Source organism: Condylostylus longicornis, unplaced genomic scaffold (genome assembly GCF_029603195.1).
Source record: "Condylostylus longicornis isolate FDR11 unplaced genomic scaffold, ASM2960319v2 ptg000034l, whole genome shotgun sequence".
NCBI lineage: Eukaryota > Metazoa > Arthropoda > Insecta > Diptera > Dolichopodidae > Condylostylus > Condylostylus longicornis.
In genome coordinates, this window is record NW_026578003.1 from 386,056 (window position 1) to 402,253 (window position 16,198).

General features: G+C 24.2%; 1 protein-coding gene across 1 annotated transcript in view; it reads left to right on the forward strand.

The window, feature by feature from the left end:
- LOC129608779 (neural-cadherin) overlaps window positions 1-16,198 on the forward strand; it is a gene marked incomplete at its 5' end in the record, with an annotated part of 114,207 nt that overhangs the window by 81,912 nt on the left and 16,097 nt on the right. Inside the window, 2 exons of the mRNA XM_055520490.1 lie at window positions 8,456-10,757; window positions 10,828-10,998. Of these exons, the coding sequence (XP_055376465.1) occupies window positions 8,456-10,757; window positions 10,828-10,998 (2,473 nt within the window). The remainder of the gene's footprint in view (window positions 1-8,455; window positions 10,758-10,827; window positions 10,999-16,198) is intronic.

Consider the following 16,198-nt stretch of genomic DNA (forward strand, 5'->3'; position numbering starts at 1 on the left):
CAAACTTGAGGCTCTACAATTAATATCTGCAATGTTTTTGTAAAAATTCAAGGGGTTTGAAATTTCAAACGATTTATTGTAAAATTTATAAAATTAGACTTACAGTAATTCTGTTCTGATATTACTCATCTTGTAAAGCATACATATATGCCCTTAATATTATTAATAAATATACGTGCTATTAAATGCGATTATATTATTTTTAGAAAAACTAAAGGCCAAAATACAAAAGAAAATTTTCTAAATTATTTCTTTATATCTTTGGTTTTTTTTTTTGTTTTAGCATTTATGAATGAAAATTTACTTAGTTAAAATATTAGATAAGCTTATGTTTATATTCCAAACAGAATTTTTGATCTTCTCAAACCAATTCCTCAAATTAATGCCAATTTCATAAAACTATTAATTCTATATAGCTAGTTTCCACTTTTTATTTTCTTGTTGTTGTGTTTTTTTTTTTAAATGTCCTTAAAAGTGATACGGTGTCCTTTTCATAGGGATATTGAATTAATACAGTGTTTTAACATAAAATGCGAGACATTATTATAATATTATATAGATTGAAAAATGCTATAGATGTTACCTATGTTATTTTAATTATCCTTGACATGTGATTTGTCTGTGTTTTAAGATATAAATTCAATTTTTTAAAACATGGATTTTTAGGAAAGAAAGGGACTAGAGACAATGTTGATACATAACTTTTCCAATTATGGCAATTTGAACATCTTTTCGACATTTTTACATTTATTACATTTAATGTTTTGTTAATTAAAATTTTTAGAGGCTTGGTATATATAAGGCAAATGTAGTGTGTGCGAATAAATCAACTTTGCGAATAATTCTTAGATTTAGCAAGTTTGATATGAGTCTTCTAACTGGGTAACTGAGTGATAATATAAAATTTTCTGAAAACTTATTTTATTTCTTAGAAAACAAATTTTGAAGTTCTTTGGAATTATTTGTAATTTTAAGAGAAAAAAATAGACTTTCTATAGTTCAAAAATAAGACAAACAGCCTAAATTATTATATTTCACCTTTTCAGAATAAACTAGTAACTAAATTTTTTATAGATTAAAAAATTCCCTCTTCTCACTGTCGCCTAGTAACAAGGCAAAATAAAGAAACAAGGGTAAAGTTTTAAAATAAAATTGTAGTTTTAAAACATTTGATTTTTTAGTTCGGAACTATATCGTCGATATCATAGAGGAGCCACGAAACTACTTTTTTCGTGTTTCAAGAAAAACGTATTTGAAAATATACAAAATAATGTTTAATTTGCAGTTGTGTGTAAAGTTTACAACGTTATTTTTCTGAAAATACTAACATTACATTTACATGGGTTTTTTATAAAAATAGTTTAGAAAATTCTGAATTTTTTTTGTTTGTATAACTCAAAAATCTCAAAAAGGCTCTTTATCTACGTTTCGTGACTCTTCCATAATATCGACGATATGTAAAATAGATATTGTAAAATCTGGTTGACAACACATGAAACAATATTTATAATTGTCAAATTTTAAAGGAATCTATAATATTAAAACTGTAAAGAGAATTCGAATTCTTAATAAAATAAAGCCCCACTGAATATAACCACTGAGTATAATATTAATTTCGTATTATATAGAACTTCTATATTAAAATATTAACAATATACCACTATGATTCAAAATTCATGATTTAAAATTTAAATACACACATGTATATTTAATATACAAAAAAAAAATTTTTAAATAATTAGCAACGAATTTCAATTAAATTTTTTAGTAATTTGGAAATTGATTTCATCAACACACCTACATTCATATATAAATTGAAATATTAAATTCAAAAATTTTCTAAAATTGGATGTGTACACGATTTTCGATCACATGTCATTGTTTATTACAAAACTTTTCATACAATAGAATCTTTTAAATTGACATAACCTTTCAAGGATATTACAAAGGGAAACAAGTTCTTTGTTAAATATATACAATATATACATTTTATTACTCATAAGTATAAGGAAGATCATTTAAGAAAAAATTAAATGAAAAGTTTGCACACATAATATATGTATTGTATTTGATATATTATATACATAATATATATGTACCTAGCGTTCATATAAATATAACTGCTAACATTTAAATAACACATATAATATTTAAATTCTTTTACAAAACCGGAAACGGATGTTACTTCATATAACAGTTTTCATTTTTCCCTTTTTATATTATTTTTAAAAGAAAGTATATAATAGTTATTAAAGCACATTCATATACTCATTTGTGTATATGAATGTATAGTAATTATTTATGCATATTTGGTTAAAGAAAACTCAATTTATATATGTGAAGAAATACAAAAGTAGCTTAATAATACAAAAAAATTATCCCTTAGGCTTATGGAAAATAATATTACAATGTTAATTACAATATCTATATATATATATAGATATGAAAATTTACATTATAATATAAACCTGTTATAAGAAAAGCAATATTATACATATGTATAATAGTTTTCCTTAAAATTGTGTTTTATAAAAGCAAATAAAGTTTTCGTTAAGAAAATAATTGAAGAAAATTACAACATAGGTAGTTATATTGTCCTTGAATAAGAACAGGATATGCAATATTTTCATACTAATATTGTCTAGTTGTACAGCTATAGTTAATTTTTTTATATGAAACAGCCTCGATCATGACTCGCAAAATTTCATGGTTATGTGTTTAAAATAAAGAAGAGGCAATTTTATATGCATATTATGTAGTTATGATTTATTTATCATATAAGATCATAATTATAATAGAAATAGAAGGAGCAAATTTTTTTACAACGACGTAACAATTTCAATTTCGAAAATATTGTATTGAAGATCTCTACAATGTTTTTATTTAAATTGATTTTTTAAGGTTGTTCCCGTTGAGTAAAAAAAAAAACACAAAAATTTCAAATTTACATTATATGTAATTTAATTAAATGAAAGTAAGTTTAAGTATATTCCCACGGAAGAACCAGAGTTATTTTTTTTTCTTCCTGCTTTCATTCAATTTGGGAGCATAGGGCTTCCACATAGCCCCCTCCACCGTACTCTATTATTTGATAGTAACTTAATTTGTGCTCAAATTTTACCACTAGCCGAAATTTTTTTCTCCACTTTTCGTCGTCAAGTTGGCCGAGGTCCCCCCACTTTATACATTTTCCTTGTGGGTTCCTGTCGGGCAATTGCATGTGGTGGTTCCCGCAAGGTATGGCCTAACCATCCCCAATTTTTTCTTCTTATTTGTAGACTTACTGGTTTTTCGCCGGATAGTGCCCACAGGTCGTCTCTGCTTATTCTTTTAGGCCACAAGACACTTTTAGGCTTTCATAGACACTTATTGATGAATACTTGAATTTTGTTAATGTTTTTCAGATTTTGCGTGTCAGATTTCTTAACCAGAGCCAGAGCTATTAACTAAAGCCCAAAAATTTTACTCATAATTTTATTGTTATTCTTAATTAAATTTCATTCAAACACAATGCAAATGCATTTCTAAAACATGCTTTCTCTATTTTATTCCTTTTTTATAATATTTAATTATATTCACCTCAAACTTATTAAATCTGTTCCATGATTTGACGTTTTGATTTATTTTCATGATTACCCAAATCTCATTCATTTTATAAAAATATAATAATATCAAAATCAAAAAAATTTTTGCGGAAAACCAAAATGCCCATCCAAAAAAAATTTTTTTAATATTTTAAAGAAAAATATTGAAATTCCCCATGTGGTAAATTTCTTCTACTGAGATTAAAAATTTATTTTCAAAATTTATTTTATCATTTTTTTTTTATTTTATTTAATAACAACATCCAATACTTTAATATATTTCATAAAAAACGCACATACTTATATTTAATAATCTTCCTTATATAAATGTACTTTACTATGTACAAGTATTATTACGGTTTATATACAAGTATTACGGTTAAAACCTAATTATAAGGTTTTAAAAATTTTATTTGATAATTTCGCGGAAAACCAATTTATATAAGGAAGTACCGGTTAAATATTGATAATGTAAATAAAATAAAAAAGAAAAAAAAAATTTAAAAAAGGATCTTTTTCCCTTTTAAAGAGAATATTTTAATTCATATTTGTTAATCTATAGAGAGAGAAAAAAGTACAGTTTATATACTGAAATAAAAAAAATTTTTTTTTTTTTGTTCGATTCGTGTTCATAAAAAAAATTCTCATGCTTATATAAAAAATTCCGTTGATTTGTTAAGAACCAGAACTGAAGTGCAGTAATAGGAATTCGTAATTATCCTATCGAACAAATTTTAATGGACCCGCACATTTGATTTTTTTTTTTGGATCTAAGCCTTGCTTCTTATGAAATTTTTGATTGAGAAAATAAAAGAAAAAAAGAAATATTTTAATTCACATTTCATGGCCCGGTTATTTGGAGAACATTGTATGACTTTTTTTCAAATTTTTTTTTATCAAACTAAATCCATCGACCCTAACAAAATATTATGAAATTTACATAAAGTTTTCATGTGTAATACTTAATTTTGTAAACCCTTTTAGAATCCTATACAGATAGAAAGAAAATTTGAAATAATTACTATTAATGACACAGAGAGCAAGAGAGTAACAGAAGAGTGTAATATTTTCTTTGTAACATTTACTTTTATGCTTATTTATTGATGATAATTCATAATCATAAATGAATAATTGAGAGTTAATGATAAATGATTTAAAAAAAAGTATCTGAGACAAAATTGTTCACTTTAATCCTCTTATTCTCTCAAAATTCGTACTGGAAAAACCGGACAAATATGGTATGTTACTATAAAATATCGAAATCAATTTACGATATAAGTATTTTTGGTATTTTTTTTTTCAAATAGAGAACAACTTCGTCGACGTGGCGAAATGCAGAATAATTGCTATTTTATAGTTGTGTAGGAATTGCAATAGATTGTTTAAATATTTCAATACTCAAATTTAAGAGCATGATGTTACTTCGTTTATCGCATACAGACATCACAATTTACAATAATGTAAAATTATATAAAAAAGTAAATAAATAAAGAATTCTAGTAAATCTTAAATAAATTCAAAATATTATTTTAATAAAAAAAAAAAAAAATACAAAAAAAAAAAATTTACAATTTCTGATAGCAAATTTATGTAAACCCAATATACTTAATATTTTTAGATCGTTGACCATAACTTAAAAAAAAAAAATACGATAAATAAATTGTATATTTATTCAATGAATACTTTATTATGAGAAGCACGTATAAATAGAATTATAATGACATCAAATATTTGATTTTTTTTTTCTCTCTCATCATTCTTTCAAATCAAATATTTAGAAATCATTATCCTTGTATATACATAGACAAAAGGTATATACATATATATACTTGTTTATACGCACAATATTATAATATTTTTCTTAGGTTATCCTTTTAATATCATAATTTTCTTTTCTTTTTTTTTCATATTTTTTTTTGTAGAATTTTCTCCTCTTTTTTCTTCTTTATTTTATAGGTACGTTTGTGCGTATAATATTTATAAACTTTGACATTATTCATTCATATAGATTATTTTTGTTGCTATATACGATAATATACGATAATATCTTCATCTTCAGAAATTTTAAAAAGAAAATAAATGTTATTTGGAAAAAAAGAGTAAAATACGCACACTAGATTATTCTAATTTTAGAAATGTTTTTTTTTTTATTTAAAAATTGATTTGATTAACTTATAAGGATTCCAATAGAAAATATACTAAAAATAAATAAAAAATTTTATGAATTTTATTGAAATCATATAAAAATATTTGGCCATTCTATTATGATTAGCTAAGGCACTTATCATCTCGCGAGATTCTTTTAAAGAATTGGAACCAATTGGATACAAAATAAAGGAAAAAAAATCGAATTAAATATTAAGTTAAGGCAAGCATTAGTTTTGGGAAATTTATAGAGCTTGGCTGCACGCATGTCAATCATTAATATTCTATTTCATTTGAAAATTCTTGATGAATTCAATTCCATCTTTATTTAATATTCATCAGGCTTATTAGAACAGCCAGCATTTTGGTGTATACATTCACACATTCTAAATTTTTCTCATATTCGTATATTAAGGATTAAACTCTTTAGCGTGTTTTACATTAATACTAAATTGCAATCAAATTTATGATTTCTATTGCATAACATGCACTTTCTTACAAAAATATGCATAGTTTTTAAAACCAAAATCTAGTAAAAAAAGAACACCCTCGTCGACGCTTATATTACACATACACTCGGAAATTAAATTTTAATGTTAACAGCGTAAAACATTTTTTTTTTCGTTTTTTCAACTTCCATATACAACCTTTAACTAAGATAAATTATTTCCGAGAGATTTTCCATTTTTATTAGTTTTGTTCCAATTCGATATCTAAAATATATAGTTTATGGAATGAACTTTAAATCGTTCTATATCTTAAATTTATTTGAATAGCCATAGTTACGTATACAACGATTGGACGCAAAGTAAAACCAACCAAATTTTAGTATACTTTAGTACCTATTATTTAGGTTCATCCATTCATTAGTTCGACATGGGTTTTTTTTTACTGCAAGTAAAGAATAATGTACGCATAAATTTTTTTCTGTAATGCATAAAAGTTATTCTGTGCCATCTAAATCAATAGATTCAATAAATAAAATTTTACGAATTTCTTTTTTTTCTTCTTTTTTTTGGAGGAAAATCAATGTATGTAAATTTTCTCATAAATTTTCATTTAATTCCTATATAAATTTTGCACGATTAGACATTTTTCTTCCGGAATATCAAAATTTTTTAAAATTTCAAAACAAGAAAATTTTTATCCGAAAACTTTATGTAGCGTTATGAAATAAATTTCATATTAAATTTTTTAAATTTTAAAATTTTGTTAAAATACTAGAGTTTTCTCATAAAAAAAATTGCAAGTTTCATGTTGCGTATTTGTATTTCATATTGGGATCAAACATCTTTTAGTTTCCAAAAACTCAAACTCAATTAAGAGTTTTTTATTAGGGGTCAGGGTTTGCCAAAAATTTCCGATAAACAAAATTCGATCTTCCGGGGAATATGACAATAACATTTCTAAAAGAGCACATTGTTGTCCATCTAAAATTATTGTACCGTAGGAAAAAATCTCTTTTACAAGCCGATTCAGATTTTTCAACATTCCAATCTTTTATACGAAATCAAATTAAAATATAAGGTAGAAGTGAACAGTCACGTATAATTACGTAACATTGTAAAAGGGAAAAGTGCGTATAACTTAAAAATTTATTCCTACTCACATCTTCGAATTAAAATTATTTCTTCTTTTATAAAATCATGAAACAAAAATAAAATACAAGTAATAGTTAAACATGCCATACCTAGCTTGTTATGTCTTTATTGGAATCAAAGTCATTAACATTCTTTCAGTACATTAACATTACATTTCCCATCCACTTCACTATTAAAATGCAAAATTTGCATATTTGTTTTTGTATTTCAAGATCATTATTCATTAGACCTCATTTTGCCAGATGTTTTTTTAACACTTTTACAATCATGATGTGCAATATTGAATTTTCCTGGAAAACGAAGAAAATTTTCATTGCAAAAAACAAAACGTTTTCTTAATTTATTAAAAAAATTTTCTTTAAATTCTTATATTACTTTTACCTACTAATGGTTATTAGTACGCTTATAGAGGCTTTATATATAGCTAAGTAAAAAAGTAAAATTGAAGTCAACAATTTGTAAACTCTTAGTCTTAACCTTGCAATTATGTACAATTTTCAATATGCATTCAAACAATATTGTACCATTTGCAAGCAACTCGTGAGGGTTAAACAATTTTTATATTATATAAAATATAAATACATATATACATTTATATAATGGTATTACATAAAATATTTGCGTGACCCATATTTCATCTTTGTTCTATGCTTCTCTTAAAGTACACTCGAATCTTACAAGCTTTAAATATTGAATGCATTTTACTTCAATTTTATGGTTAGCAAATATGTTTTTGCAAGAAAATCGATTACCATTCTACATAATTGTATATATGTATATGTACGCGATTATATAATAAAGATATATATATAGATTCAATAATTGAAAAACTTTTCTACAATTGTTTTATATTTCCAATTGAAATGTTACAGAATTTTGTAATAAAAGTTTCAGTTTTCGTGGTTTTAGCAAATATTTTATTCCATTTTTGAATAACTCAATATATATGCCTACATATATAATATATATACTATACAATATATACTTTTTATGGATTCTAAACAATTTCAATAAATTGATTCTTATATAAACAACTATTCATATACTCTTATAGTTTTCAATCTATGAGCATAAAGTTAATTTTTATTTATAAAAAAAAAATATTTAATTTTTATTATTTTACAGAGGGTGCAAATGGTGATGGTATGGCAATTGTTTCATCATTACGTTCATTCGATAGAGAACAACAAAAAGAATATTTAATACCAATTGTAATTAAAGATCATGGTAGTCCAGCAATGACTGGTACAAGTACATTAACTGTAGTTATTGGTGATGTCAATGACAATAAAATGCAACCGGGTTCCAAAGAAGTATTCGTATATAATTATCAAGGTCAATCACCAGATACACAAATCGGACGTGTATATGTATATGATTTAGATGATTGGGATTTACCTGATAAAAAATTCTATTGGGAACAACAAGAACATCCTAGATTTAAATTAGATGAAGATTCTGGTATGATAACAATGAAAGCTGGTACACGTGAAGGTAGATATAATTTACGTTTTAAAGTATACGATCGTAAGCATACACAAACTGATGTACCAGCAAATGTGACAATAACTGTAAGAGAAATACCCCATGATGCTGTTATTAATTCTGGCTCAATAAGAATATCTGGTATTAGTGATGAAGATTTTATACGTGTATGGAATTATAGAACACAAAGTTTATCCCGTAGTAAATTGGATAGATTCCGTGATAAATTAGCTGATTTATTAAATACAGATAGAGAAAATGTAGATATATTTAGTGTACAATTAAAACGTAAGCATCCACCCTTAACTGATATACGTTTCTCAGCACATGGTTCACCATACTATAAACCAGTTAGATTAAATGGAATTGTATTAATGCATCGAGAAGAAATTGAAAAGGATGTTGGTATTAATATAACAATGGTTGGTATTGATGAATGTTTATATGAAAATCAACAATGTGAAGGTTCATGTACAAATATTTTGGATATTAGTTCATTACCATATATGGTAAATGCAAATAAAACAGCATTAGTTGGTGTAAGAGTTGATACATTAGCTGATTGTACATGTGGTGCAAGGAATTTTTCAAAAGGTGAATCATGTAGGAATACACCATGTTATAATGGCGGCAGATGTATAGAAACACGTTATGGCCCACATTGTTCATGTCCAACCGGTTATACTGGACCAAGATGTCAACAAACAACAAGAAGTTTCCGTGGTAATGGATGGGCATGGTATCCCCCATTAGAAATGTGTGATAATTCACATTTAAGTTTAGAATTTGCAACTAGAAAACCCGATGGATTAATTTTATATAATGGTCCAATTGTTCCACCTGAACGTGATGAAATGCTTATATCTGATTTCATATCATTAGAAGTTGAAAGAGGATATCCGCGTTTATTAATTGATTTCGGTTCTGGTACATTAGAGTTACGTATTAAAACTAAAAAGACATTAGATGATGGTGAATGGCATCGAATTGATTTGTTCTGGGATACAGAAAATGTTCGTATGGTTGTTGATTATTGTAAATCAGCTGAAGTATCAGAACAAGAAGATGGTACGCCACCAGAATTTGATGATGGTACATGTCAAGCACGCGGACAAATTCCTCCATTTAATGAGTACCTGAATGTTAATGCACCATTACAAATTGGCGGACTTTATAGAGAACAATTTGATCAATCATTATACTTTTGGCATTATGCACCAACATCAAAATATTTTGATGGTTGTATACGAAATCTTGTACATAATAGTAAATTATATGATTTAGCGCATCCAGGATTATCGCGTAATAGTGTTGCCGGTTGTCCACAAACTGAAGAAGTATGCGCACAATCAGAACAAACTGCTAGATGTTGGGAACATGGTAATTGTGTGGGTAGTTTTAGTGAAGCAAGATGTCAATGCCGTCCCGGTTGGACTGGTCCATCATGTAATATACCAACTATACCAACAACATTTAAACAACAAAGTTATGTTAAATATGCTTTAAGTTTTGAACCAGATCGTTATAGTACACAAATTCAATTAAGATTTAGAACACGTGAACAACATGGTGAATTATTTAGAGTTAGTGATCAGCATAATCGTGAATATGGAATATTAGAAATTAAAGAAGCTAGATTGCATTTCCGTTACAATTTGAATTCATTGAGAACAGAAGAAAAAGATTTATGGTTAAATGCTATAACAGTTGATGATGGTCAATGGCATGTAGTTAGAATAAATCGTTATGGTTCAGCGGCAACACTAGAATTAGATGGTGGTGAAGGCAGACGTTATAATGAAACATTTGAATTTGAAGGACATCAATGGTTATTAGTTGATAAACAAGAAGGTGTTTATGCTGGCGGTAAAGCTGAATATACTGGTGTTAGGACATTTGAAGTATATGCTGATTATCAGAAAAGTTGTTTAGATGATATAAGGTATAGTTTTTATTGAATATATATTTTTGTTTGGTTTTTATACTAAAATCTATAATTTGTTAATTAAAAGACTTGAAGGAAAACATTTACCATTACCACCTGCAATGAATGGTACACAATGGGGACAAGCAACAATGGCTAGAAATTTAGAAAAGAATTGTCCATCAAATAAACCATGCTCGAATGTGATATGTCCAGAACCGTTTGAATGTGTTGATTTATGGAATGAATACGAATGCACGTAAGTACAAGAGTTTTATGTTTTAAATTTTTATATATACATATCACATTTCCAATAACATAGACCTAATATTGAGGAATTCTTCATATATACATATAAGTTAGGATACATATACAAATTATAACTATATATAAATTATAAACGAAACGTCTATAAATTACGTCAGTATATTATGTAATAAAATTTTAAGTAGGGTTAGACAAAAATTTTTACAATGTTAATTTAAGTAAATTTTCTTATGGAACCACAAATTTATTTTTAGTCAATATTTTTAAAATGAGTAAATGTTATTCTATTAGACTCTCTTAAAAATCCAATAAATGTTAGATTACAGTATAGGGCAAATTAACTACGACAAATTTAGCAGTATAGTATTCTTAGCACTTGGAAGCGGAAATATAAAAACGCAAGTACTTGAAAGAAACTGAAACAAAATTGAGACCATATTTTTTAGGCAATGCTTTAAATTTTAAATTGAATACTTGGTAATCTAAATCCAAAATATTAATGTAATAATTTAATCCCATACAATTGGTGTCATTTAACCCTGTGACAACTTTAAAAACAAAAATTTTTTATTTTTTATTAAAATTCAGTGTATTTCAGCACACACAACCGTTCAGAAAAACATTGTGAGAACGAAACATATTGTTTTTCTGAAACTCAAACTCAAAAATTATTGTTATTTATTATGACTAAATAAAAAAAAAATCCGATTACAAAATTCTGTTAAATCCGATTAGAAAATTAATAAAAATTATTTTAATAAAGTTTACCAAAAAAAAAAGAAAAAATTACAACATTTTGAAAACGAAATTTTCAATTACAACGCAAATATTTTTAGAATAAAATTTCAAAAACAAATTTATAAAATGGCAGTATTAAATTTTTTTTTTTTAAGTTTTTCGAATTTGTTTCGTTTCCCTTTTCAAAACAGAACATTTCTATGTGTTCATAAAATATACAAGTAGGACAAAAATTTCACACAGTTTAAGCTCTAAATTTTTATCAAAAGTTAAAAAAAAAAAATTGAATAAATTTGCATATTTTTGCTATAACTAAAATTTTGAATTTTGTATTAAAAAACAAAAAGCAAAGTATTGAGAAATTGTCCGTAACACAATATGTGTCTTCATTTAACTAAGAATATCAAAAGGAAAATAAATATGTATAGTAATCTCTATTTCAATCCTATATATTATAAGATATTCCTGTTGATACAAAAGAATAAAAAATTTTTGAAATTGAATTTTAGTTCTGTTAGTCAAATTATTCCTAATTTAAATCCGAACAGCATATACAATTAACGCATGATGGAATTCGGATATATTGTAAGTGAGGAGCTTTGAAGAAGTGTCTCTAAAGTGAAAATTTCATAATTCAACTCATTGCTCTGTTAATTATTATAAATCGAAGATATATTATAATAATATTCATAAATATTCCGAAAATTGTCAAAATATGCTATGTATATGAATTGGTATAATTAAAATTTTTCATTTCTAACATTTATAACGGTGACCGATTGGGATCTCAAGTGGCTTTCTTTCTTTCAATTATTTTTACAAATGTATCAACTAATAAAGAATACCCTTACATTATTATTGTTGATTGATAAATCTCTATTTTCACTATTTTTTTTTACTATGCAAACTTTTATTTTTTTATTTGAACGAATTTTGTTATATTTTTATTGAATAATTTTTATAACAGTAATACATAATTGTACGAATATTATTCAAGCAAATTATTGTAAATTGTAACAAAATATTATTCAAGTATTTCAAATAAATTTAACTTTTTTTAAAAAGATATGAAAAAATTCTTAATTTAATATTATTGTACATATATATTTTACCAACAGTATGTATAACACAAACAATAATATTGTATAAATTCTGCTATATGTATAAAAAATTAAATATTTTGTTGTTCAATTTCTTAAAAATTTTATTTTTCAAAATTAATTTAAATACGAAAAATAAAGAAATAATAAAATTATATTATGTTTATTTTCATAAAAATATTTTTTAATATATACGAAAAAAAAAGTTTTAAACAAATTTAAAAAACATATGGTGTACAAAAATAATTTGAATGATATTTCTATTATCCTTTATTTATTTATAAGGATTTTATAAGAATTTCCATTTTCAAATTTTATTGCAGATTTATTTTAATATTTGGTTTAAGTAAATTAATTAAAATGTGGAAAAAACATAATATAGGGAAGCTAACATTCAAATTTTCTCTCCAAATAAGCTAATAAGCAGAGAGAAATTCATTTACTTGTTGCCATTTTCATTTCTTTTCAGTTTTACATTTAACTCAGCAAATCTAAGGGTTTATCTTATATTGTTAATCACTGTGAGAGAAACTCGTACTTTAAATTCTCCATGTCTCTCATATTTTATTACGTTCTATGACATTTCTTGTATTTTACTTCTTTCTCACTCTGTACGCAAATACATTTTAAAAAAATTCTTTAATTTAATTCGAAATATTTTAATTTTATTTTATGGATTTTGTTTTTTTTTTGCGAATAATTAAATTAGTAAAAATAATCCTATGTACATATTATATTTTGTGTATGAAAACCAAACTAATTCAATAATAAAATTTATTCTATATAGATTGTAGAATATCAAATCAATGTTTATTTTATATAAAAATTCAATAGTTTTGTAAAAATTACAAATAAATCAATTAAAAATTTTATAAAAATACTCAAATTAAAAAATATTTTGTATAAATTATTTTATTCTACTCCACAACACTGAACTTTTCAACATTTCTCTTATATTTACATTTTCAAGTTTGACAATTTAATAAACCAAAACAGTTGATCAATATTTACTATCTTATATACATTTACGTTGGTTTTATGTCGAAAAAAGTGCTAGAACAGGAATATTCAAGTTCTTGAATTGGAATGTGCAATATGAGAAGTTTCATATTAAAATGGAAATTTCAAAATAGCATAAAATTTAATTTATTAATTTTTGTTTTAATTTAAAATTTTCCAAATTTAAGCATTCGTGTAATGTTATCAGTTTCGAATTTTATATTGCTCACAATGGAGGTTTTCTTCATTATATGAAAGTTCTTTTGTCTTAAATTTTACTTTGAATCAATTTTCACTCATCAAGAGAACAGTAATTGATTGATCTCTTATTATATGAGACAAGATGGAAATAAAGAAAAATAATTGGATATTTAAAATTTCCCAATTTTTTCTTCTCCTTTATGTCTTTTAAGAAATATATTTCTTTTAGTCAAAATAAAAAAAATTTTCTCTTCATTTTTAATTTAAATTGCGGGTAATTTTTTAACAGGAATAGAATAAAATAAAAAATTATAATTGTAAATTTAAATTTTTTTTTAGATAAGTTTGCCATATTTCCCGTAAAATAATTAAAAAATTAAAATTTAAACAATATTTAGTTTTGAAGTTAACTCTACTACTATATAGGTGGTTTTTTTTTCAATTGTCGCAAAAAAAATGTAATTCATAATTAAGCCAATAATGAAAATAATATCGAATTCCAGCCGAAAATATACAGTAGGAGGTGAAAACAGGTTTTAATTTAAAATTCTCTTTAAATTCTATTTGATTAAAATTTTACTTTTTTCAATCACTGAAATTCCAACATTCAATTAATTCCATACTATAATAATTCATAATAAGCTAATTAACTTCCTTCAAAAAATATTTAAATAAACATAAATACAATATTGATTAATGGAATTTTTAAAAAGTTATTGATAATTTCATATTGAATTTCAACGTAATTTCAACAATGAAAAATTTTTCTATTGAATTTCAATTTCATTTCTAATCAAAATTAATTTTCCAGAAGCCTAAATTGATTACAGTAGTATAATTTTGAATTACTATGAAAAATAATATTTACATTTTAAATTTAATTTTACAAATTCTATCACATACATATACAAATTTCAATATAAACAATAAAGACGTGTAGCATGTGCATTTCAAAAAAATTTTCTTCCTTTTATTAGAGAAGGAATTCGCCAAAAAAATAAAATTCTAAAATCTGAAAATTAAAATATGTATATGTATGTGTTTATTGAAAAGTTCAAAATAAATATTTTTCAGTTGATAAAAATGTGAAATTCATAAAAATGTTGAAAATTTTATCAATTTTTAATTTTTATCCGGTTCACAAGCTGGAGTATAACAAGAATTTCCTTATATAATTTATAAAAATTTAAATTGAAATAAAAAAAATTTCTACAATATTATTTTAAATAGTGGTTTAATGTCAATCACATTGCTATTATATAAAAATTTTTAATGAATTTTAAAAATTTAATATTAAATTTATAAATAAAAAATCTTATATCTTAACTTAATTATAGAAACTGTTTTCCATTCTCATCAAATCTACACAGAAAAAATTTTGGATTTATTTATTATGATAACTCCATAAAATATGCAATTTAAATGGAACAATATTATTTTTATCATACATATACGCGTAAATATAAATATATGTACATGGCTGAGTGTATATTTACAAAGTTTTTAAAAACTATACAATAAATATGAATTCATTAAATTTAGAATATTTTTATTTTGAAGGTTCCATTTTTAATTAAAAATCAATTTTTATTGTATACAAAATTTTATTTCATGTATATATATACATTTGTATATGGATGTATATAAGAAAATATGAATTTTCAATGAATTTAAATTTAGCTGACATTTATAGAATTTATTCATATTTTATTTTATTATCTCTATTTTAGTAATATTTTGATCATAAATCAAAATTTTTAAACTTCCATAAAAATAAAAATACTTCAAAAAAAAAAAATTTTTTTTTTGTTATTTTTGGCGATTTGTTGAGTTCGGTCATGCTTGCCTTTTTAAAATGTACTTACATTTATTTGAATAGAATTGTATAGAGAGATTTTTTTTTTATTCAATTGCATATAGATACAAAAAATCATTTTATATAAAATACGATAACAGATATAATTAATAGATTAGGCGCGCCTGTTGTCTAAATCTAATTCTATAGAATGCAACAAATGAATTTTTAAATATGAATATTTTAATATTTTAAATTTTCAATTAATGCGTTGTATATAAATTGTTAACAATTCTTTTCAGTAAATTAAAATTAAAGTCTTAATATAATGTACGTAACTAAACTTTTCAATAGTATAT